Source organism: Oncorhynchus tshawytscha, linkage group LG30 (genome assembly GCF_018296145.1).
Source record: "Oncorhynchus tshawytscha isolate Ot180627B linkage group LG30, Otsh_v2.0, whole genome shotgun sequence".
In the NCBI taxonomy this organism is placed as follows: domain Eukaryota; kingdom Metazoa; phylum Chordata; class Actinopteri; order Salmoniformes; family Salmonidae; genus Oncorhynchus; species Oncorhynchus tshawytscha.
In genome coordinates this window covers 40,778,936-40,805,018 of record NC_056458.1, presented here as the reverse complement: position 1 = coordinate 40,805,018, position 26,083 = coordinate 40,778,936, and the positions used below count along the sequence as shown (strand labels likewise).

Here is a 26,083-nt window from a genome sequence, read left to right as displayed (position 1 = left end):
TAGAGTGTCTCCCCCTTTCAAGAGGGGGATGACCGCGGCAGCTTTACAATCTTTGGGAATCTCAGACGATACGAAAGAGAGGTTGAACAGGCTAGTAATAGGCGTTGCAACAGTTTTGGCAGATAATTTTAGAAAGAGGGGGTCCAGATTGTCTAGCCCGGCTGATTTGTAGGGGTCCAGATTTTGCAGCTCTTTCAGAACATCAGTTATCTGGATTTGGGTGAAGGACAAATGGTTTGAGGCTTGGGCGAGTTGCTGTGGGGAGTGCAGGGCTGATGACCGGGGTAGGGGTAGACAGGTGGAAAGCATGGCCAGCCATAGAAAAATGCTTATTGAAATTCTCAATTATAGTGGATTTATTGGTGGTGACATTGTTTCCTAGCCTCAGGGCAGTGGGCAGCTGGGAGGAGGTGCTCTTATTCTTACAGTCTATGTGTGTGTCATAATGCGTGTGTCACTTAAATATGGGATTAAAATGTTTATATGACATGAAGAAATACAGGTTATTGACACTTTTCTACTATTACGTGGAGGACTTTTATTTTTTAAATGTTCGGAATTCGGGACCCGGAAGTACTCTTTAAGTGTTGCTGATATTATTCTCTTGACACGTAGCTAAGTTGGCGGAGTCCAGAGTAGAATTGTTCTACGTTGCAGGTAAAACAGTTAGTATTGCTTTGTGAAGGCCATAGTGCATAAATATATATAGCTTGATTAAGTATTTTATCGAGGCCCACATTAATTTAGTATGTTTTCAGTTGTGCTATAAACGAGCTAACGTACCAGCCACTCTGACATTCTGCTCTAAATCTAAGCAGCAGCCAGTTAACTTTAAATACATTTGCATGGTTAGCTGATAATTAGGTAGCTACCACCCTTTTTAGTGAATTAACGCGTTAGCTAGATATCGTTTTAATTTAGCTAACATTTCTCTACATTATTATTGGCAAACGTTAACTGTGCCCTAGCTAGCTGACCTCGTTAGCAAACTACCTAGCACCTTTTTCTGTTGGTTGGCTAGCTGGTCACTACTTTGGGTAACATTAGTTAGCTAACTAATTTTGTTAGCCAACAATAACTTTACCGTTAGGTAACGAACCCGGTGCCGAATTGTGTAGTTTAAAAAAAAACGAACGTTAGCTAGTTAGCTATAATTTCATTGAACTCCTGATTTAAAGCTAAATCTGTCTGGGTACTTTTACACAGGCAGCACAATTCTGATCTTGTTTTCACTAATTTGTCGTTTTTCTTAATCAGTTCAGCTCTGAAAAATATCTGATGTGATTTGTCAAAAGACCTATTGATGTAATAAAAAAATAATTATGGGCTGCCTGTAAATGCAGCCTAAAATTGGTAAGAAATGTAAATACAGTATTTGCTAATCTAGCAGTAAAGTAAAGAGGTCAACCACAAACTAAGACGTTAGTTTCCTGGAAACCAGACATTGAATTACGTTGATTTCTATATCGTGGAGAAATTATCATTTGAATCAAGAAAGCTACCTCTCATGTCTACAAGTCAGAATTGATATCTTCATTATTTTCACGTATTTTACTGGTTGTCCGTGCGGATGGCCCTTTTTGTCGGTAGGAATGTGAAACAATATATCCACAGGAAAGTATAATTACAAACTTTTCAAAGCCTGGTAGTGTGTTCAGATTTCTACACCTGAAACATGCGGGCAGAACAAAGTAAACTCGTGCACCAGCTATATTTTAATCTTGTGCCATGCTTCAGGTGATAGAAATGTAAATGCACTACCAGCGCTTTAAAACGTTCATTTAATTACACTTTCCTGTGAATATTGTCTCACATGCCTACCCCCCAAATGGACCAACCGCACGGACAACTGGTAAAGTTAAAATATATTTTTATTCAACATTGTGACTTGTAGAGGATGTGAGAGAGAACTTTCCTGATTCAAACAGTAATTTCTGCCCGACGTAGAATTCAATTTTGGGTTTCCAGGCGAAGGTGTTGGTGAAACGTATCTTCGCTGCACCGACATTATTAGCTGTTAGCTATCCAGCCAGATAGCGATGTAGCAGCTAGCTAGCTATTATCCCAAAGGAAAACTGAATGCTTACAGAGTTCGGTATGATTGCACAACATCAATGTCACTGTTCAGATGGATTCACGTCTTGAAAGTTGGCGAATGGCGTTCCCCATGATACTGCGTTTCTAGCTAACGTTTGCCATCTCACTTGGCTAATCTGATTTAGCTAGTTACTTGAAAGGATGAAGGGCAGGAATAACACACAATTACCTCCCAGATACCTATGCGTCAAGAAGCTGTGCTATGCCATCTATTTAATACTGTTGACAATTTTCTCCTCTAGCCTTACTAGTCTTATATGAACCATTTGTTTTTTTCAGACGGTCAGAAATGTCAGGGTTTGACAACCTCAACACAGATTTCTACCAGTCCAGCTACAGTGTAGATGACCACGGGCAACCTGCTGGATATGGCTACAGTAACACAGAAGATCCCTACAAACAGTAAGTTTTGTCAACCTGTTAGCAGTGCATTAATCATGAAGTGCTTTGAGGCAAGTTAAGGACTGTATCACTTCCACCTTTTAATTTTTTTTATTTTACCTTTATTTAACTAGGCAAGTCAGTTAAGAACAAATTCTTATTTTCAATGACGGCCTAGGAACAGTGGGTTAACTGCCTTGTTCAGAGGCAGAACAACAGATATAACCGACATCCTAGACCCACTACAATTTGCATACCGTCCCAACAGATCCACGGATGAAGGAATCACTATTGTGCTGCACACTTCCCTATCCCACCTCCAAAAGAGAAGTACCTTTGTAAGAATGCTGTTCGACTTCAGCTCAGCCTTCAACACCATAGTGCTCTCCAAGCTCATCGCTAAGCTCAGGGCCCTGGGTCTGAACCCCTCCCTGTGCAACTTGCAGACCTGCCAACATTTTGCGTACCAACTATGCAATTCTGTTCATGTAGGCAGGTACGAGATCCGAGTTAAAAGTACGCAGAAATGAATAGGGCCTGATTATTTATATAAATACATATATATTTATTTACATTTGAATGAAAAATAAATCTAACATCCCGATTCTCGAGCTGCAACATGTAGACATGTACAGAGTTTGTGTCAATGGACATGGAGATTAATACATCATTATTCGATGTAGCTACCCCCGTGGCTGCCCTTCCTGTTTTTTGTGATGCTGAGTTTTCCGACTCGGCTGTACGTAAACACATGGACAAATCCCTTATCGACTCCGTGTGTTGTGGAAAGGTTAACACTAATTGGTTCAAGCTAACGTTAGCGAACAGAAGATGGACGTTCAGTGGGCTCTGAAGTGCCAGCAGTTCACTCGCATTTACTAGTGAAAGAAATGAAATGCAAATACGAAAAATAACTGGTTGAATTTGTGCGAGTTTGATACATTTAATTCTGCGTCCCATTAGTCCACGAGGATCACGCATCCTGATAGACTAACTAATTATGATCCACGTCACAAAAAGCATAACAAAAGTAAAATAAATATATTGGCATTAAATGGAGTGGGGAGTTTTAGCTAAAGAGGTAATGCTTCTAAAATGCCTTTGCACTAGATTTGAGATTTTATCAATTTTGAAAATCTGAAATGATGTATGTGCCTTAAAGAAATCTAATAGGCACCTTTACATAGGCTGAAACAGCAGACTCTTCTAGCGAACAGCGGTCAGATTCCCTTTGAGGTAGCCTACTTCAGCTTTGCGTAACCAGTTTGCGGTCTGTGTCGATGCAATCATTTGTTTTTGTTTTTATGTTTTCAAAATGATTGAGCTTTTGGTGTTGATTTAGGAACCGTGTCTAAAAAGCCAAAACTTGTGAGCTGGTCCTGTTTGAGAGGTGACATGCGTTCCTCTACTATAGAGACTAAACTTGGGAGCATGTGCTTAGAAAAACATTCTAGATAATTATCTCCATTCTACACTGAACATGTAATGGTATAAACATACGATCTGTGCTAATTCCACAAAACATATATTTTATATGTTCTGTACTTATCAGTATGAATATTTTATTTGTTTTGTAAATACCTTTTTGGATTGAACTGAACCAGGTGTGATCCATAATGTTTAAGCACATGAATATCCAATTTCCAGCTTGCGTTGGCAGGCCTGGACTTCCTGATGGGCCGACCTTAAGTGTTGTTGCCTACCTTCACCACATCTGCCACGCTGATCCTCAACAGGGGGGCCCCCGCATGTGTGCTTGCTCAGCCCCTTGTGCTCAGCCCCTACTGTTCACCCATAAGTGTGTGGCCACGCATGTCTTCAACATAATCATCAAGTTTGCCGATGACCAAACAGTGGTAGGCCTGTTTACTAAAGCTGAAGAACATACGGACATCAAGGCGCTGGAGTTGTAGGCAAACTCATGGAAAACAGAAAGGAAAACGCTGCACACTGCTGATATATATATTTATTTATTTGGGGCAGTACTCAGTGACATCACTTCCTGAAACAAGGTATTACCAACCACAATGAGACAACCTACAGTGAGGAGGAGAGCACTCTGACAGAAGTAGAAGATGACCTGGCCTCCACAATCACCCGACCTCAACCCATCTGAGATGGTTTGGGATGAGTTGGACCGCAGAGTGAAGGAAAAGCAGCCAACAAGTGCTCAGCATATGTGGGAACTCTGTTGGAAAAGCATTCCACTTGAAGCTGGTTGAGAGAATGCAATGTGTGCAAAGCTGTCATTAAGGCAAAGGGTGGCTTCTTTGAGGAATCTCAAATATAAAATAGATTTTGATTGAACTTTTCTTTGGTTACTACATGATTCAGTACGTGTTATTTCATAGTTTGTCTTTATTCTACAATGTAGAAAATAGTAAGAATAAATAAAGAAACCCTTGAACGAGTAGTTGTCCAAACTTTTGACTGGTACTTTATACACACACACACACACAGACACACACACACAGTGGACATTTTATTAGGTACACCACCCTGTTCAAGAAATGGTTCGCTCCTACAGACAGTGAGTCAGGTGGCAGTGGCGATATATAGATAGCAGACATCGAGGCATTCAGTTACTGTTTGATTGAATGTTAGAATGGGCAAAACAAATGACCTAAGCAACTTTGAGTGTGGTATGATTGTCAGTGCCAGGTGTGCCCGTTTCAGTATCTCAAACATCCGGCCTCCTGGGCTTTTCACATATGACGGTGTCTAGGGTTTACTGAAAATGATGAAAAAACGGTAGTCCTTTGGGTGAAAATAGCTCGTTGATGAGCGGTCAAAGGAGAATGGCAAGAATCTCGCAAACTAACAGGCAGGCCACAAATGGGCAAATAACAGCGCAGTACAACAGTGGTGTGCAGAACGGCATCTCGGACCGCATAACATGTCACCACACCGGTTTTCTTTCCAATCAGCTAGAAACAAGAAGCCGCTCCAGTGGACACTGGACAATTGAGTGGAAAAACCACGCCTGGTTTGACGAATCCCGTCATGCTGATGGCAGTCGAGATTTGGCGAAAGAGGCATGAGTCCATGGCCCCATCCTGTCAGGTGTCAGCGGTACAGGCTGGTGGGGTGATGGTTTGGGAAATGTTTTCCTGGCGCATGTTAGGTCTCTTGATACCAATTGAGCAATGTTTCCATGCCCCGAATAAATCAGGCTGTTCTGGATGCAAAGGGGCTTAATTTACTTGACTTTATGTGCGTTTTGTATTGCTAGGTATTATTACTACACTGTTGGCGCTAAAAAAACGCTAGAGTATCGCTGCACCTGAGAACATCTGCAAATCTGGGTATGCAACCAATAAATGTTGATTTGAACAGTCACTTCTCTAACTCACTGATCTGAGAATAGCTACACTTTAGAAAAGCCGGTCTCCAATTTCTCGCAAGGGCCAGTTTTGTTAGTTCTGTTCCCATGTTGCTTACTAGCTTGAGACGTGACATGTTTGTGTTTAATAAAGCCATGGAGGGGTTCTGAGAAGTGTTCCTATGTGTCACCCCAGGGGTCAATATGGTCAGTATGACTACTCCCAGCCAATGGGATACGCAGCCCCAGGGATGATGCAACCTCAGCAGCCCTACACCGGCCAGATCTACCAGCCCACACCGGCCTTCACACCTTCCCCCACACAGTCCATGTACGGCAGCAGCTTTGACGACGAGCCCCCGCTGCTGGAGGGTAAGGATAACCCGGTGGTGAGACTCCACATGGGAAAGGGATGGTAAAGAATGCTTTATCGCAAATCAAGCCCTTTCATCCACCTCCCTAGGCACCTTTGTTGATCTGAGAGGATTGGCTAGTTTTAAGCAATATGGCACAAATTCCACGTGATCTATCAGAAGCCAGGTGGAGCTTTTCGATTGGATCCTATACTCTCAGACCTATGCCAGAGCATGGGGGCTTCATACTTGGGATTGATTGGGGGAATGAAAGACACTGGAATTTCCTCAAGGTGAAAGAGTGGGCAGAGGTCAGGGGTCGAGGTCGACCGACAATTTGTCAACGCCAATTCCGATTATTGGAGTTTAAAAAAGCAGATATCGATTTTAATTGGATATTTTATTTATTTATATATTTGTAATAATGACAATTGCAACAATACTGAATTAACACTTATTTTAACTTAATATAATAAATAAAATCTATTTGGTCTCAAAAATAAATAAATAAATAAATAGTGAAACATGTGCAATTTGGTTTAAATAACGCAAAAACAATGTTGGGAGAAGAGAGTAAGTGCCATATGTGCCATGTAAAAAAGCAAACATTTAAGTTCCTTGCTCAGAACAAGAGAACATCTGAAAGCTGGTGGTTCAATATTCCCAGTTAAGAAGTTTTAGGTTGTAGTTATTATAGGAATTATGATGCGTTGACTATTTCTCTCTATACCATTTGTATTTCATATACCTTTGCTGTTCTTATAGGCACTTTAGTATTGCCAGCCTAATCTCTGGAATTGATAGGCTTGAAGTCATAAACAGCGCTGTGTTTCAAGCATTGCTAAGAGCTGCTGGCAAACACAGTAAAGTTTGAATGAATGCTTACGAGCCTGCTGCCTACCCCAGCTCAGTCAGACTGCTCTATCTAATCATGACTTAATTATAATAAGCACACAGAAATACCAGCCTTTGGTCATTTAATATGGTCAAATCCGGGAACTATAGTTCTGAAAACAAAATGTTGATTCTTTCAGTGAAATACGGTCCAAATTTTTCTGTTACATTGCACAACCTTCAATGTTATGTCATAATTATGTATAATTCTGGCAAATTAGTTCACATTTCGCAACGAACCAAGCAAATTGTTGCATATACCCTGACTCTGCTTGCACTGAACGCAAGAGAAGTGACACTTTTCCCTAGTTAATATTGCCTGCTAACATTGAATTTTTAACTAAACATGCAGGTTTAAAAAATATATACTTCTGTGTATTGATTTTAAACAAGACATTGATGTTAATGGTTAGGTACATTTGTGCAAAGATTGCTTTTTTTGGCAATGCGCTTTTGTTAAATCACCCGTTTGGTGAAGTTGAAGAAGGCTGTGATTCGATGATAAATTAACAGGCACCGCATTGATTATATGCAACGCAGGACAAGCTAAACTAGTAATATCATCAACCATGTGTAGTTAACTAGTGATAGTTTTTTATAAGTTAACAGTCTTAAGTTCAATGCTAGCAAACAACTTACCTTGTGGGTGCAAGGAGCCAAGGTCCTTTAGACGCTGCACTCGCTTAACAGGTGGTCAGCCTGCCATGCAGTTTCCTCGGATTGCAATGTAATTGGCGTCCATGCCGATTTAATCGGTCGACCTCTAGTCAGGGGAGCACTGATGGGTTTCAGATGTCTTCAAATCAAATGTTATGTCGCATGCTTCGTAAACACCCGGTCACTAACAGTGAAATGCTTACTTACTGGCCCTTAACAATGCAGAGAAAAATATACAAATAAGTAGGAATAAATACACAGTAATGATAACCTGCCATTATACACAGGTACCAAGTCGAAGTGGAAGGGTATGAGGTAATTGAGGTAGATGGTACATATAGTTAGGGATAAGTTGACTAGGCAACAGGATAGAAAATGAACAGTAGCAGCAGCATATTGGATGAGTGTGTGCAAAAAGGGTCTATGCAGGTAGTCTGGGTAGCTATTTGGTTAACTATTTAGCCGTCCCATGGCTTAGGATAGAAGCTGTTCAGGGTCCTGTTGGTTCCAGACTTGGCGCATCGATACTGCTTGCTGTGCAGTAGCAGAGAGAACGGTACATGCCTTGGGTGGCAGGATTATTGGAACATTTTTAGGGCTTTCCTCTGGAACTCGGCCCCAGTGATGTACTGGGACGTAGTGTCTTGCAGTCGTATGCCAAGCCGTTGTGATATTAGGCGGTGATGCAGCCAGTCAAGATGATCTCAATGGTGCAGCTGTATAACGTTTAGATCTTTAGTGAGATCTGTTCTGTATCCGTGTTGCATTCCCCCTGAGACAGGAAAGTCTTGAAGTCAGAGTTGCCCAGTTATCCAGCTGTGTGCACTAAATGGGTCTGCAGTCTAGGGCCATCCTGCTGGGGAGGAGCCACCAGGGCCATCCTGCTGGGGAGGAGCCACCAGGGCCATCCTGCTGGGGAGGAGCCACCAGGGCCATCCTGCTGGGGAGGAGCCACCAGGGCCATCCTGCTGGGGAGGAGCCACCAGGGCCATCCTGCTGGGGAGGAGCCACCAGGGCCATCCAGCTGGGGAGGAGCCACCAGGGCCATCCTGCTAGGGAGGAGCCACCAGGGCCATCCTGCTAAATCAAATCAAATGTATTTATATAGCCCTTCGTACATCAGCTGATATCTCAAAGTGCTGTACAGAAACCCAGCCTAAAACCCCAAACCGCAAGCAATGCAGGTGTAGAAGCACGGTGGCTAGGAAAAACTCCCTAGAAAGGCCAAAACCTAGGAAGAAACCTAGAGAGGAACCAGGCTATGTGGGGTGGCCAGTCCTCTTCTGGCTGTGCCGGGTGGAGATTATAACAGAACATGGCCAAGTTGTTCAAATGTTCATAAATGACCAGCATGGTCCAATAATAATAAGGCAGAACAGTTGAAACTGGAGCAGCAGCACGGCCAGGTGGACTGGGGACAGCAAGGAGTCATCATGTCAGGTAGTCCTGAGGCATGGTCCTAGGGCTCAGGTCCTCCGAAAGAGAGAATTAGAGAGAGCACACTTAAATTCACACAGGACACCGAATAGGACAGGAGAAGTACTCCAGATATAACAAACTGACCCTAGCCCCCCGACACAAACTACTGCAGCATACATACTGGAGGCTGAGACAGGAGGTGTCAGCAGACACTGTGGCCCCATCTGAGGACACCCCCAGACAGGGCCAAACAGGAAGGATGCTAGGGAGGAGCCACCAGGGCCATCCTGCTAGGGAGGAGCCACCAGGGCCATCCTGCTAGGGAGGATCTTATTTTGGAGGTAGGCATACATCTTCCACTCCATTCATCTGATACAGTGGTGTCATAGGGAGACATGCGTTCTCGTCATAAATACTTATTTCTTGGCTTGTAATTTCCCTTAAATGCAAAGTGTATTTCATTCTAGGGGGTATATAGATTTTGTTCAGACTATTGTATGAATGAGTTGTCCCTCTCACCCAACCCTTTGTCTTATATCTGACATTGTTTTAATATCTTTTCATGGGTATGCCTCATAGAATTAGGCATAAACTTTGACCACATCTGGCAGAAGACCCTGACAGTGCTCCACCCCATGAAGGCAGCAGACGGTAACATTATGAACGAGACTGACCTGGCTGGACCCATGGTGTTCTGTCTGGCCTTCGGAGCCACCTTACTTCTAGTAAGAACTATTCTATTGATGCAGTACATCACTTGAACACTTACATGGTATCAATATGTATTTTAAATGTTACCTTGTGCTATAATATAACATTGTTTGTCCTGGGAAGAGATGACTATGTAAAAGGGGATGGCTGATAAGTTGTCTATATGTTCCTGTCTAACTGCTACAGACAGGAAAGATCCAGTTTGGCTATGTGTACGGCATCAGTGCCATCGGCTGCCTGGGGATGTACTGCCTCCTCAACTTAATGAGCATGACCGGCGTGTCGTTTGGCTGTGTCGCCAGCGTACTGGGCTACTGCCTGCTACCCATGATCCTCCTTGCCAGCTTCGGAGTCATCTTGTCTTTACAGTAAGTACAAACATGGGCCTGAGAAGAGGTTAGCTCAATATGGTAAGGTCCTGTGTCACTACAATAGATCGTATCGGTTTATTGTAAGTGTCGGGTGGTGCACAACAATTTTATAATCAGCCTTTGACTTTTGATGCCCTATTTGTTTGTTTATGGAGTATTACAGTGCAATTATCTTAACCACACCAGTGTTTTCCCTATGATATTTTTTCTCTGCAATGGTAGTGGGTTTGGTGGTCCGGGTGCATGCCAACATTTTACTAACTGATCTAACTTTATTTACCTTTTTCAGAGGCATGTTTGGAATAATCATCGCAGCCACGATAATTGGCTGGTGCAGTTTCTCTGCTTCCAAGATCTTCATCTCGGCCCTGGCCATGGACGGACAGCAGCTTCTGGTGGCGTACCCCTGTGCCCTCCTCTACGGGGTCTTCGCCCTTATCTCTGTCTTCTAAATGTTGTCGGTCTACACCAGGGTTCCCCTAACTCGGTCCTGGGGCACATTTCCTTTTTTTGCCCTAGTACTACACATGTTTTGAATTAACCAACTCTTCAAGCTTTGATTATTTGAGTCAGTTGTGTAGAAATCCAAAACCAAAATGTGCACCCAGGTGGTGGGACCAGGACATAGTTCGGGAATCCCTGGTCTAGAACACTGTTTTCCAACTCCTATCGTCCTGTACCTCTAACAGAACACATTCTTCCTGTAGCCCTGGACAAGCACACCTGATTCAACTTGTCAACTAATCAAGCCCTCATTGAGTTGAATCAGGTCAGTTTGTCTGCGGCTACAACAAAAAAGTGTATGCTATTGGAGGTACTGAAGGACTGGCATTGGGTAACACTGGTCTACACCCTGCAAACGGACCAACAAACCCAACTAACTTTAGGGCCTGTCAGAGGCCCTTCTGTGCTGCACCCCCATCGCAGTGGTGTGGCCAGTTACCCTGTCTGTTGCATTCCATTTTTACACCTGCTTACACGGGTCCGCGCAAAAGTATAAATTCCAAACCCCTTCTATTCAGGACTAAGGACCCATCCACAGACCACCACAGAATCTTCTATTCCATGTAAAGCTTCTTTATTCTGTATGTTTGTTAATTAGATTTATTTGAGCCTTGAGGCCTTCAGAAAATGGTTTGCACAATTATTTTCAATTTTATTCAACAATAGAGCAGTTAGTTAATTCTGTCGGCCCTCTCATGCATACATGCACGCACATCTGGGTACTCTGAGGTCAACTTGCAACTCGGAAGAGACATATCTTACAAAGCTGAAATGGTTTTAAATTGCTGAAACACCAAAGCTCTGTGCCCTTCCCCACTATATTTCCCAGCCCTAGACGCATGGCCTAACAGTGAGCCTCCTTAGCTAACTACATGTGGTCAAGGGTGTGTTAGTTATGCAGCTTGTGTGATTGTAAACTTTGGTCAGTCAGTGCCTGCGTAATGACAGCTGCACACATGCAGACTCAAAGAATTTATGTCCCAAAAAAACAAGATGTTTTTTCATTTTCTCTATTGATCAGTGGGAACCAGCTGTGTGCCTCATGACCTAGTTTTTGTTCATATTTACCGGCACATTTATTTTTATTGTAAAATGATAGTTTGTTGATCACATTAAAGCTGAAATATGAAACCTTTTGGGCGACCTGACCAAATTCACATAGAAATGTGAGTTATAGCTCTGTCATTCTCATTTGAAAGCAAGTCTAAGAAGCGGTAGATATGTTCTTTGTACGCTATTTCTATGCTTTCCTTAAGTTTCACTGTGTAATGGTATTGTACTACAGGTTGTTAAACCACACACGAAGGAGCTCACAGATCCTGAGTTTTGTCTCCTACACCTTAACTTAAATCCTTATTTTCATGCAGTTTGCATTTAATCAGTTTTCTATTGTTTTCAACCCTGTTCCTGGAGAGCTACCATCCTGTAGGTTTTCACTCCAACCCTGTTCCTGGAGAGCTACCATCCTGTAGGTTTTCACTCCAACCTTAATCTAGCGCACCTTCTAATAGTTAGCTGGTTGATAAACTGAACCAGGTTAGTTACAACTGGAGTTGGAGTGACAATCTACTACAGGAGGGAGGGTTGGAGACCCCCCTGCTGTAGGCTGCGTTGAGGGTTTTTTTGGCTTCAGGTTGAAAGTTTCGGTCTTTTGCCATTCACTTTGGACTGATATTAAAATGTGGCTTTGGAATTTTGGTTTCACACACAGGTGTCATCTGAGAGGCTGTTAATGAGCACAGGGTTTTAAGGTCATTGGGTTTTTTTTTTTGGTTTTCCTATAGATTTGTTTCTGTGCTAAACCTGAGCTCCTCAAATGGATGCGTTTTTATATTTTTGCCCTCTTAAGCAAAATGCGGCAATGAATATGGAGTGCTTTTCAATTTCAACAAATGTTAAGGGGATACTGCATTTCAAAAAACCCAGAGTAAATACAGTAAGTAGCCTTTTCACGAGCTAGCTGGAACGGCTCATAGGAGCAGATCTCCTGAGGTAGCTTGACGTACAAGTATACCCCCTGGACAGGATGCTAGTCTATCGTAGGGCCTTACCCAAAATCTATCTCCTTAATGCTGAGTGCCAGGCAGCAATGCATCGTGTCCCATTCTTAGTCTCTTTGTATGATGCGGCCAGGGATCAAACTCCCAACCTTTCAATCTCAGGGCGGACACAAGGCCACTGAGCAATTACAGTGCTGCTCTTATATGGCCAAGTATTTATATACTGTATCATTTGTTTTGTACATCAAAGTCGATGTTGTGCTTTTGTCATGTGGAAATTCTTGATAGATGGGCGTCGTGCTTGGGTGGTTTTATCTGCCACTATCTAAATAAAATATCTCATGTCATCTATGGTCCGTTGCATCATTTTTACATGCACGTGATGTGGCGTCCTGTTATCAGAAATAGAATTATTAGAAATACAACTATCATTGAGTTCAGTTTTACATAAGCTACCCAGGAAAAGTTTAAAGTAAGGTGATATGAATATGTAGCCTCAAACAAAGTTCATGAGATTAGTATTTGCTAATCTTAGGTAATATTAATATATTAGCCATTACTGAGACTCACTTAAAGACAGCACCTTCGATCATACAGCAGTAGGGAAACAAGGATATAACATCTACAGAAAAGACAGGAATGTCTACGGGGGAGGTATTGTGGTATATGTTCAGAGCCATATTCCTGTAAAGCTCAGAGGTTCTCATGACAATTAAGTAGAAGTACTGTGGTTGCCGGTTCACCTGCCTCATCTGAAGCCTCTTTTAGGGTGCTGCTATAGGCCAAGTGCTAACTGTCAGTATCGGGAGAATATATGTGGGATGTTAGATAAGGTCTCTGATACTTTATTTTCTTGGTAACCAGAACATTGACTGGTTATCTAGATGTCCTTTAAAGAGTAAGCTTCTTACTGTGACTAAGGCCTGTAACATGACCCAGGTTATCACTCAACCAAACTGAGTGTATACTGATAGTGTTTGTGACAGGTTTACTCCAAATAAATATCAGTTCGCATTGGCTGTAGTGACCATAATATTGTGGTAATAGATTGTATATTACTGTTTTATATAATTTTATCCTTTCAGTATGAATAGATTTTTATATATCCTTAGAGATTGAAAGTAGTGTTAGGTTCAAGCTCTTTGTGTATGAGAAGTCCAAATGATTTAGTGGACTAGGAATGTGTACTCCCAATAACTCCAGGCCTCTCCTGACTGATAAGAAGTCCTGGGTGATGGAAAATGATTCAAGTACATCTTTGAGGAAAGGAGGGGGTGAAAGCTAAGGGTATAAATGGACACCACTGTATTGAATGTACAGTTGGAGTTATTAAAACTTGTTTTTCAACCACTCAATAGGTTTGGCAAGTCGATTAGGACATTTGTGTCATGCACAAAGTTAGTTGTTCCAACAATTGTTTACAGATAGTGAATTAATCTATCAAAATTCCAGTGGGTCAGAAGTTTACATACACTAAGTTGACTGCCTTTAAACAGCTTGGAATATTCCAGAAAATGATGTCATGGCTTTAGAAGCTTCTGATAGGCTAATTGACATCATTTAAGTCAATTGGAGGTGTACCTGTGGATGTATTTCAAGGCCTACCTTCAAACTCAGTGCCTCTTTGCTTGGGAAATCAGCCAAAATTGTAGACCTCCACAGGTACACCTGGGAGCAGTTTCCAAATGCCTGAAGGTACCACATTCATCTGTACAAACAATAGTAAGCAAGTATAAACACCATGGGACCACGCAGCCATCATACTGCTCAGGAAGGGGACGCGTTCTGTCTCCTAGAGATGAACGTACTTTGGTGCGAAAAGTGCAAATCAATCCCAGAACAACAGCAAAGGACCTTGTGAAGATTTTGGAGGAAAGTGGTACAAAAGTATCTATATCCACGGTAAAAGAGTCCTATATCAACACAACCTGAAAGGCCGCTCAGCAAGGAAGAAGCCACTGCTCCAAAACTGCCATAAAAAAAGCCAGACTACGGTATGCAACTGCACATGTGGACAAAGATTGTACTTTTTGGAGAAATGTCCTCTGGTCTGATGAAACAAAAATAGAACTGTTTGGCCATAATGACCATCGTTATGTTTGGAGGAAAACGGAGGAGGCTTGCAAGCCGAAGAACACCATCCCGGCCGTGAAGCACGGGGGTGACAGCATCATGTTGTGGAGGTGCTTTGCTACAGCAGGGACTGGTGCACTTCACAAAATAGATGGCATCATGAGGCAGGAAAATTATGTGGATATATTGAAGCAACATGTCAAGACATCAGTCAGGAAGTTAAAGCTTGGTCGCAAATGGGTCTTCCAAATGGACAATGACCCCAGGTATACTTCCAAAGTTATGGCTTAAGGACGACAAAGTCAAGTTATTGGAGTGGCCATCACAAAGCCCTGACCTCCATCCCATAGAACATTTTTGGGCAGAACTGAAAAAGCGTGTGCCGGCAAGGAGGCCTACAAACCTGACTCAGTTACACCAGCTCTGTCAGGAGGAATTCACCCAACTTATTGTGGGAAGCTTGTGGAAGGCTACCCGAAACGTTCGACCCAAGTTAAACAATTTAAAGGCAATGCTACCAAATACTAATTTAGTGTATGTAAACTTCTGACCCGCTGGGAATGTGATGAAAGAAATAAAAGCTGAAATAATTCTCTCTACTATTATTCTGACATTTCACATTCTCAAAATAAAGTGGTGATCCTAACTGACCTAAAACAGGGAATTTTTACTAGGATTAAATGTCAGGAATTGTGAAAAACTGAGTTTAAATGTATTTGGCTAAGGTGTATGTGAACTTCCGACTTCAACTGTATGTATTCAGCTGGTATATCTAAGCTGAGTAAACATTTGATACATCACTCGAAGTTTGGGCTCTTTTGTTGCCAGTTTATTAGGTACACCCATCTCGTACTGGGTCGGACCCCCCTATTACTCCACAACAACCTGAATTCTTCAGGGCATGGAAATGTTGCTCAATTGGTATCAAGGGACATAATGTGTGCCCGGAAAACGTTCTCCACACCATAACACCACCGCCACTAGCCTGTACTGTTGACACCAGGCAGGATGGGGCCATGAACTCAATGACTATTTCACTGGTAAAGTGGACAAACTGAGAAGTGAAATGACAACAGTGAACCATCATATTTGTGTTTTGAATATATAATAATAAAAGGATTGCATTTTTGGGGGGGTCAAGTTTGTGTGGAAGAGGTGGAAAAAAGATTGTTATCCATCAATAATGATAAGTCACCAGGTATAGACAACCTAGATGGAAAACTATTGAGAATGTTAGCAGACTGTATTGCCACCCATATTTTGCCATGTCTTTAACTAAAAGCCTAAAGGAGTGTGTGCCCACAGGTGTGGAAGGAAGCTAAAGTAATTCCACTACCTAAAAATAGTAGAGCACCCTTTGCTGGCTCTAACAGCCGCCCAATCTGTTTGCTGCTTGTTCTTACTAAACGCATGGAGAAAATGGAGTTCAAATCAAAGTTTATTTGTCACGTGCGCCTAATACAACAGGTGTACAGTGAAATGCTTACTTACAGGCTCTAACCAATAGTGTGAAAAAAGGTGTGTGTGTGTGTGTGTGTGTGTAGGTAAGTAAAGAAATAAAACTGTAAAAAGACATTTGAAAATAACAGTAGCAAGGCTATATACAGACACCGGTTAGTCAGGCTTATTGAGGTAGTATGGACATGTGGGTATGGTTAAAGTGATGCATATATGATGAACAGAGATTAGCAGTAGTGTAAAAAGAGGGGTTGGCGGGTGGTGGGACACAATGCACATAGCCCGGTTAGCCAATGTGCGGGAGCGCTGGTTGGTCAGACCAATTGAGGTTGTATGTACATGAATGTATAGTTAAAGTGACTATGCATATATGATAAACAGAGAGTAGCAGCAGCATAAAAGAGGGATGGGGGGGGAACACAATGCAAAAAGTCTGGGTATCCATTTGGTTACCTGTTCAGGAGTCTTATGGCTTTGGGGTAAAAACTGTTGAGAAGCCTTTTTGTCCTAGACTTGGCACTCCGGTACTGCTTGCTATACGGTAGTAGAGAGAACCGTCTATGACTGGGGTGGCTGGGGTCTTTGACAATTTTTAGGGCTTTCTCTGACACCGCCTGGTGTAGAGGTCCTGGATGGCAGGCAGCTTTGCCCCAGTGATGTACTGAGCCGTACGCACTACCCTCTGAAGTGCCTTGCGGTCGGAGGCTGAGCAATTGCCGTACCAGGCAGTGATGCAACCGGTCAGGATGCTCTCGATGTTGCAGCTGTAGAACCTTTTGAGGATCTCAGGACCCATGCCAAATCTTTTTAGTTTCCTGAGGGGGAATAGGCTTTGTTGTGCTCTCTTCATGACTGTCTTGGTGTGTTTGAACAGATACAATGCTATTTTTCAAAGAACAAGTTAACTACATACTTTCACCATGCATATGAGGAAGGGCACTCAACCTGTACTGCACTGACTCAGATAACTGATGATTGGCTGAAAGAAATGGATAATTGTATCTTTATTTAACTAGGCAAGTCAGTTAAGAACAAATTCTTATTTACAATGACAGCCTAGGAACAGTGGGTTAACTGCCTTGTTCAGGGGCAGAACGACAGATTTTTACCAAGCTCGGGGATTTGATCTTGCAACCTTTCGGTTACAAGTCCAACGCTAGGCTACCTGCCCAACTAAGATGATAGTTGGAGCTGTGTCGTTAGATTTTAGTGCAGCCTTTGATGTTATTGATCATAATTTGTCATTGAAAAAAACTACCTTGCTATCACCTGCCATCACATGGTTGAAGAGCTACTTTTCCAATAGAAAGAGAGTATGTTTCAATGGAACCTTCTCTAACATCAGAAATTAACAGTGCGGTATCTCTCAGGGCCGTTCCCTTGGGCCACTACTCTTTTTTTTTTACAAATGATTTTCCACTTGTCTTACAAGAAGCCAAACTATCTATGTATGCTGATAATTGCAAACTCAACACATCAGCACCTACAGCCAGTGAAACTCTTAGCAAGGAGTTACAGTCAGTGTCAAACTGGATAATTAACAACAAACTGGTCTTAAATACCTCTAAAACCAAACATTGGTTTTGGTTTAAAGCATTTTTTTTTTACCTAAACCTCAACTGGAGTAGAGGGTGTGACAAGTTGAAGAAGCTCCTAGGAGTAACATTGGATGGTTAATTATCATGGTCAAGTTGTGAAGATGGGGAGAGGTATGTCTGTTATAAAAAGAGGTTCTGCGTTTTTGACACAAAGATCAAGTGTATAACAGTAGTTGTTCAGGCTCTTATCTTGTACCATCTTTATTACTGTCCGGTAATATGAAGCAAAGAAAGACGTGGTAAAGCTGCAGCTGGCTCAAAATAAAGCAGGACGCCTTGCCCTTAAAACTGCACATTCACAACTAACATCAACAACATGCATGATAGTCTTTCATGGTTGAGGGTTGACGAGAGATGAACTAATTCTAGTCTTTTTTTAAAAACATTTGTGTGTTTAAAATGCCGAACCACTTATATTATCTATTGGCATACAGTTCAAACACATACATACCCCACCAGACACGACACAATGGGTTTGTTCACGGTACCCAAACCCCCAAAAATATGTAATGCGTTGCTCAGTTATGTACAGAGCCATGTCATTGAGGAATGCTCTGCCGCCAGAGGTTACTCAAGCAAAAAGCAAGTTTATCTTTAAAACACTTTTGTATCAAAGCACCTCTCCTATTTCTATAGATCAAATTTAACTGTACTGTTTATAAGAATATGAATATCTGAATAGTGTGAAAATAGTATTTTCATTGTGTCTTATTTACATTTGATTTTGAATTCACAGTTTCTAAATTTCTAAGACACTTTATGAAACTGGGGTCCACTTGATCGCCATTATAACCTAGAGTACAACAGTATTCATTTTTTCCACACACAATGCAAATGCTAAGCACATTTTTGCAAATCGGTAAACACAACTCTACTTAAGACGCACATTTCAGTGGAGTAAATCACATCAAATTAAATGAATACGTTTGATCACAGCTGATGCAAATTACTCCCATGAATGTGAACCTCTTCGTCATGTGTGCAAAACTTATTGGCACAATTGTTCAAATCAGCAATCAGTCCTTATTCATGCATAAAAGGGGTCACTTCTGAGTTGCTGTTTGCAATAATGGACTGACGGCAAGAACAAAGGAATGGTAGAGGGGCCCATAGAAGAGTGGAAGAGTGGTTCAGATGCATGGAAGTGGAAAGTTTATGATGACTGCAGATGTTCCTCCTAGATGCAATGAATGTTGGTTGTCTGCAACTACTGCAGAGGACTACCAAGCCTGGATGCGCCATGCAAGGAAATATTTTCCGCACAGCATTTCAAGGGAAAACATTCAGTGTGATGTTGATGACAACGTGGCCTGATGGACAAGAACAAATGGACTGAATGTGGTGTGTATTGTATTTGTGTTGCCTTTTTTTGACATTTCTTTGTTTTTGCAGTGATTTGTTATCTTAGTGTATTTAATTTTTATTCTCTGTGTATACTGTACAGCAGGGGTACTCAAGTACTATTTGAGATGGTCCGGTCACACAAATTTCCTCGGTGGCAAAGGTCCAGATGGATAATGTCATTTATCGGCATAGTAACCAGCCCACACGACCCCAAACTGTTCACACCCCTTTTTTTAACCAATTTTTCTCCCCAATTTTGTGGTATCCAATTGGTAGTTACAGTCTTGTCTCATCCCTTCAACTCCCGTACGAACTCGGGAGAGGCGAAGGTCGAGAGCCGTGTGTCCTCCGAAACACAACCCAACCAAGCAGCCCTGCTTCTTGACACAATGCCCACTTAACCCGGAAGCCATCTGCACCAATGTGTCAGAGGAAACACCTTACACCTGGCGACCGTGTCAGCGTGCACTGCGCCCGGCCTGCCACAGGAGTCGCTAGTGCGCGATGGGACAAGGACATCCCTGCCGGCCAAACCCTCCCCTAACCCGGACGATGCTGGGCCAATTGTACGATGCAGTGCCTTAGACCACTGTGCCACTCGGGAGGCCCTCACACCCCTCTTGTAGGCTGAGAGAAAATGTTGCTGTTTTGAAGCTCATTTCCTGAAATTCTATGCATTCTTCCATATCTTATGTGTGTTTATATGATACCAGGGGTTGAAGCCGGACGGAATAATAACAAATACATTAGGGGGGGACCTACGGTCCGTATTGACCCTGTTCTGGGTCTGGAACCGGTCTGGGTCCGCCAGTTGAGTATCAGTGAATTTGTAAAGGACAAAATGGAAAAAGGTTAAATAAAGTCTTTGGTTTCTGGATGTTCATGCTCTTGACATTCTTCAGTAAAGTCATTTTAGAAAAATAGGATACAGACTATGCTGCGATACAGTGCATTCAGAAATTATTCAGACCAATTGAACTTTTTCCACATTTTGTTACGTTACAGCCTAAATATACAGACCCTTTACTCACTACTTTGTTGAAGCACTTTTGGGGGGGGTTACAGCCTCGAGTCTTCTTGGGTATGACTCTACAAGCTTGGCATATCTGTAATTGGGGAGTTTTTCCCCCATTTATCTCTGAAGATCCTCTCAAGCTCTGTCAGGCTTAATGGGGAGCGTCGCAGCACAGCTATTTTCAGGTCTCTCCAGAGATGTTCGATCGGGTTCAAGTCCAGGCTCTGGCTGAGCCACTCAAAGACATTCAGAGACTTGTCCCGAAGCCACTCCTGCATTGTCTTGGCTGTGTGCTTAGGGTCGTTATCCTGTTGGAAGTTGAACCTTCACCACAGTCTGAAGTCCTGATTGCTCTGGAGCAGGTTTTCTTCAAGGATCTCTCTGTACTTTTCTCCGTTCATCTTTGCCTCGATCCTGACTAGTCTCCCAGTCCCTGCCACTGAAAAACATCCCCACAGCATGATGCTGCCACCACCATGCTTCACCGTAGGGATGGTGCCAGGTTTCCTCCAGACGTGACTCTTGGCATTTGGGCCAAAGAGTTCAATCTTGGTTTCATCAGACCATAGAATCAAGTGGGCTGTTGTGTATTTTACTGAGGAGTGGCTTCCGTCTGGCCACTCTACCATAAAGGCCTGAATGGTTGTGTGCCGCAGAGATGGCTGCCCTTCTTGAAGGTTCTTCCATCTCCACAGAGGAACTCTGGAGCTGTCAGAGTGACCATTGTGTTTTTGCTCACCTCCCTGACCAAGGCCCTTCTCCACCGATTGCTCAGTTTAGCCGGGCGGCCAGCTCTAGGAAGAGTCTTGGTGGTTCCAAACTTCTTCCATTTAAGAATGATGGAGGCCACGGTGTTCTTGGGGACCTTCAATGCTGCAGAAACATTTTGGTACCCTTCCCCAGATCTGTGCCTCAGCACAATCTTGTCTTAGGGCTCTATGGACAATTACTTCAACATCATGGCTTGGTTTTTGCTCTGACATGCACTGTCAACTGTGGAACCTTGTATAGACAGGTGTGTGTCTTTTCAAATCATGTCCAATCAATTGAATTTACCAAGTTGTAGAAACATCTCAAGGATGATCAATGGAAACAGGATGCACCTGAGCTCAATTTCGAGTCTCAAAGGAAAGGGTCTGAATACTTATGTAGACAAAGTATTTCTGTTTTTATTTTTAATACATTTGCAAAAAATACATATATTCTGTTTTTGCTTTGTCATTATGGGGTATTGTGTGTAGATTGCTGAGAAAAAATAATATGTAATAAATCAATTTTAGAATAAGGCTGTAACGTAACAAAATGTGGAAAAGGTCAAGGGTTGTGTAGTTTTAGAATGCACTGTATTTAATATTTTGAGTATCTTAATGCATTTTTGTTTTGAAAAAGTGAATTCTGTTTTGACAAACGTGCTCAAGCAATCCAGAAAAAATGTAATATCTTATTTTGTTGTTGTCTATAACTGTTCTGTACTTTTGTCATGTATTTGTAAGTTTTATGTGGAACCCTGGAAGAGTAGCTGCAGCATGTGCATTAGATAATGGAAATCCTAATTTTAAAAAACAGATCAAAGATCTTGAAGGAAACTTATATTAATACTCCACCCTGATGGCAATGGGTCATTGTTTTGTATCCCAGTGGCTATTAGCCTATAGGACATATGGAAATCACAATCAAATGTTATTAATTCTGAGGATATACTAAGTACAGATCATTATGAATTTTCAGAGACAAGTTTCTACCACCATGCATGGTTTCTGATGAACTATAACAGTTCCATGGAAGATGACTCACTGTGTTTTATGACTTATCTACACTCTCATAAACACAATGATCTAACCAACCATATAAGGGCCATGTGGAGATTTCAGGCTTTACATTTGATATAAATCTACTTTAATTTCCAGTGTTCCACACCATCACCCAGAAACAGATGTGTTTGATGAATCTCAACAGTCTGTTTTTCACATAGCCCTGTGGCATAGGTCTGTTATTCACAGTAGAACTCTGCCTAGCTGCCGGGGGAAGGCGATGCAGCTGCCATAGGTACAAGGCCCTTGTCTCAGACTATCAAAAATATCACCCATAACGTTTTAGAAACCATTTTGTGTGGTTAGATTTAATCTAATGTCTGTGTTTGTTTGAAATGCTGTATTGCATTTAACTGATGTTTGTAAAGGAAATGCCTTCAGAGGTCATCATAGTCCTACACAGAACCGGTCAGCGGTCACATGACACTACAGCATGTCTGGCCCAAGCGAGTTATAAATTGGATTGAGAGTTCAGAGGCCCACCATCTGGATTCACTCAGGACATTCTCTCCTAGGTGGAGGACAGCTCCAGAGGACAAGGCTGTCTGCCCACATTTCATTTTGCTGAGTAATCCTGACCATTTCCAAGAGATTTGGAGGCACCAGCCACTTTGATTTTAAGTCAATAAGAAGATATATGAATCTGTAATACTGAGAATAGAAGGCATTAAGTAACAATGCGCTCAATTTCAGGTCATAATGTTTTAGCGTAACAAAGTAGACACACTCCAAAAACTTTGAAACATGTCTTCAGTTTATTGGAATATTGGCATAATTCTCAACTATGGGGCCAGGTTCTCCGCTACGGTTCCCCAGAGAGCTTTCTGTTTACAGTAAGGTCAATAATTGATGTATTGTTGTCTCTATTTCGTGCCCTTTGTGCTGTTATCTGTGCCCAATAATGTTTGTACCCTGTTTTGTGCCGCTACCATGTTGTGCTGCTGACATGTTATGTTGCTACCATGCTGTGTTGTCATGTGTTGCTGCCATGCTATGTTGTTGTCTTAGGTCTAATCTTTATGTAGTTTAGTGTTGTCTCTCTTGTTGTGTTGTCATGTGTTGCTGCCATGCTATGTTGTTGTCTTAGGTCTCTCTTTATGTAGTGTTGTGTTGTCTCTCTTGTTGTGTTGTCATATGTTGCTGCCATGCTATGTTGTTGTCTTAGGTCTCTCTTTATGTAGTGCTGTGTTGTCTCTCTTTATGTAGTGTTGTGTTGTCTTCTCTGTCTCTCTTGTTGTATGTAGTGTTGTGTTGTCTCTCTTTATGTAGTGTTGTGTTGTCTCTCTTGTTGTGTTGTCATATGTAGTGTTGTGTTGTCTCTCTTTATGTAGTGTTGTGTTGTCTCTCTTTATGTAGTGCTGTGTTGTCTCTCTTTATGTAGTGTTGTGTTGTCTCTCTTTATGTAGTGTTGTGTTGTCTCTCTATATGTAGTGTTGTCTCTCTTGTCATGATGTGTGTTTTGTCTATTTATTTTTATTTATTTGTATTTTTAATCCCAGGCCCCCGTCCCCGCAGGAGGCCGTTTGCCTTTTGGTAGACCGTCATTGTAAATAAGAATGTGTTCTTAACTGACTTCCCTAGTTAAATAAAGTTCAAATAAAAAAATCTATTTTAAAAAATTATATATTATTTAAGACTTGAGTTTGGGGTTTGATAATAAATGTCTTACACTTGAGATAAATAGTAACAAATTAACTCTTGAAAATGTTATATCTCTCATTTCTAGGGGGCCATGATATTTTGACAGAGTCTTTGACAGTGGGCATCGAACCGTAAAAGGTCGAAGGCCCTTACAGCCAAACCTCTTGAATGAGTACATGAGCCTCTAGATGGCATTGTTGAATCATACAGTGACTGTCCATCTGGCTATCCTTTTTGCTGAAGAGGATTGTGGGCCATATTATCTAACTGTTGTATAATTCCAGGTTCATTTGCAATTGTGCTTTCTGCCACCACGGTGAGTGTTGACAGAGCGAATGAAAACTGAATTCACGATCCTATCGTTAGGTAACTGTGTTACCTTCAGTGGACAGCTCTAATGAATGGAAACACAACATTATTTCCCGAAGCACTTTTAATCAATGAGATCATTTTCATAGAGACATATCTGATTTGTTTTCAAAAAGCAAGACTTCTACTGTATGCATATCTTCTCAAAGCCTAATTGATATATTGCATGCTGCTTGAAATGGGACTTTTTTAGTGACCGTGACCACTCTGTAGAATGTAAAAAGGGTATTTAGACAAGCCTGGCTGGGACTAAGGTTTCTTTTCCTGATGAGCCCTGTTTGAGTTTAAACTCCACTGTTATTCATGGTCAATGTCATGTGAAACTGTCAAGATGTTAGTTGTTTGTCAGTTGCAAATCAATGTAAATTCACTCATCGAACAGCATTTCATCTGTGAAAAGTGAAAATATATTTTCTCTCAACCATTTTCCTTCTTTTCCATTGTCCTCGATTTGCCTTTGATTAATTCAATAAGAGACACGTTTATTGATCCACATGAGAAAAGAGTCCTCAATCCATTTCCTCCCCAAGTGTTTATATATCGCGTTTGCCGTTACACAGGTCGTCTATACGCTGTTAATCTGTAGGATGAACCCAGCACATTGAGGGTGTGATATGTTTCTGAGAAACGGCTCCATAAGAAATGGCCTGTTGTATAGCCACAGCAATGCCAGATGTTACATCTGTGAAAGATCCTGTCCCAAAAAATTATATCAGAAATGATCATGATTAGAGCGTGCTTGTGGTAGGGAGAGCGGCGGTCTTTGGTGGAAAATGCAATGATTGGTATTCAGTGACGCAGGGCCTTATGTATTTCCAAATCGCCAGCTCCATGAATATTCACTGAGCAACTGTTTCTCGAGTACTGAGTGTGATTTCCTGCTGCTTCTGCACTCCATTAAGCTAATTGCTTCACTCATTGCATGGGCCCTCAGTCGATTCCGAACTCAATGAACTACCTATCACACATAACAGCCAGCCAAAGTGTGGCCAGCCAGGAGCACTGATGTGTTAGTGAGGAGATGCTGGCCTTCTAGGCAGAGTTCCTCTGACCGGGGCTGGGTTCTTGCCAATCTTAATCATTTATTTTTATTGGCCAGTCTGAGATACGGCTTTTTCTTTGCAACTTTGCCTAGAAGGCCAGCCTCCCGGAGTCGCCTCTTCACTATTGATGTTGAGACTGGTGTTTTGTGGATACTATTTAATGAAGCTGCCAGTTGAGAACTTGTGAGGCGTCTGTTTCTCAAACTAGATACTAATGTACTTGTCTTCTTGCTCAGTTGTGCACCGGGGCCTCCCACTCCTCTTTCTATTCTGGTTAGGGCCAGTTTGCTCTGTTCCGTGAAGGGAGTAGTACACAGCGTTGTACAAGATCTTCAGTTTCTTGGCAATTTCTCATGGAATAGCCTTCATTTCTCAGAACATGCATAGAGTTTCAGAAGAAAGTTATTTGTTTCTGGCCCTTTTGAGCCTGTAATTGAACCCACAAATGCTGATGCTTCAGATACTCAACTAGTCTAAAGAAGGACAGATTTATTGCTTATTTTAATCAGCACAACAGTTTTCAGCTGTGCTAACATAATTGCAAAATGGTTTTCTAATGATCAATTAGCCTTTTAAAATGATCAACTTGGATTAGATAACACAATGTGCCATTGGAACACAGGAGTGATGGTTGCGGATAATGGGCCCCTGTACGCCTATGTAGATATTTCATAAAAGAATCAGCCGTATCCAGCCACAATAGTAATTTATAACATTAACAATGTCTACACTGTATTTCTGATCAACTTGATGTTATTTTAATGGACAAAAAAAATGTACTTTTCTTCCAAAAACAAGGACATTTCCAAGTTTTGAACGGTAGTGTATATAAATGTGTAGGCCGAAATGCCTTTGATGTATCCTACTAGGAATGTATGCCATAAAAGGGAATAGGAGAATAAATCTTGTTAGACGAATCAGTTGAACTGCATGGGTACATGTGCCTCACGACCTCATTAGATCATGTTTGTGGTCCTAATTTATGGCCGCAATTACAGCTGCACCACTGGGCTCAAATTAGG

The 26,083-nt window shown here is 41.9% G+C and overlaps 1 protein-coding gene across 1 annotated transcript; it reads left to right on the top strand.

Moving 5' to 3' along the window:
• The first annotated feature begins 552 nt into the window (after nucleotides 1–552).
• On the top strand, nucleotides 553–13,056 carry yipf5 (Yip1 domain family, member 5). The gene is made up of 6 exons (XM_024393489.2): nucleotides 553–657; nucleotides 2,377–2,499; nucleotides 5,997–6,172; nucleotides 9,703–9,848; nucleotides 10,021–10,202; nucleotides 10,495–13,056. The coding sequence occupies exons 2-6, from the start codon at nucleotides 2,387–2,389 to the stop codon at nucleotides 10,655–10,657; spliced, it is 780 nt and encodes a 259-aa protein (XP_024249257.1). The 5' UTR covers nucleotides 553–657; nucleotides 2,377–2,386; the 3' UTR covers nucleotides 10,658–13,056.
• The last annotated feature ends 13,027 nt before the right edge of the window (nucleotides 13,057–26,083 follow it).

Coding starts and splice junctions, on each gene's coding strand:
- yipf5 (XM_024393489.2), top strand. CDS start 2,387: ATGTCAGGGTTTGACAACCTCAACACAGATTTCTACCAGTCCAGCTAC. Junction 2,500..5,996: donor ACAGAAGATCCCTACAAACA/GTAAGTTTTGTC, acceptor GTGTCACCCCAG/GGGTCAATATGGTCAGTATG. Junction 6,173..9,702: donor CGAGCCCCCGCTGCTGGAGG/GTAAGGATAACC, acceptor TATGCCTCATAG/AATTAGGCATAAACTTTGAC.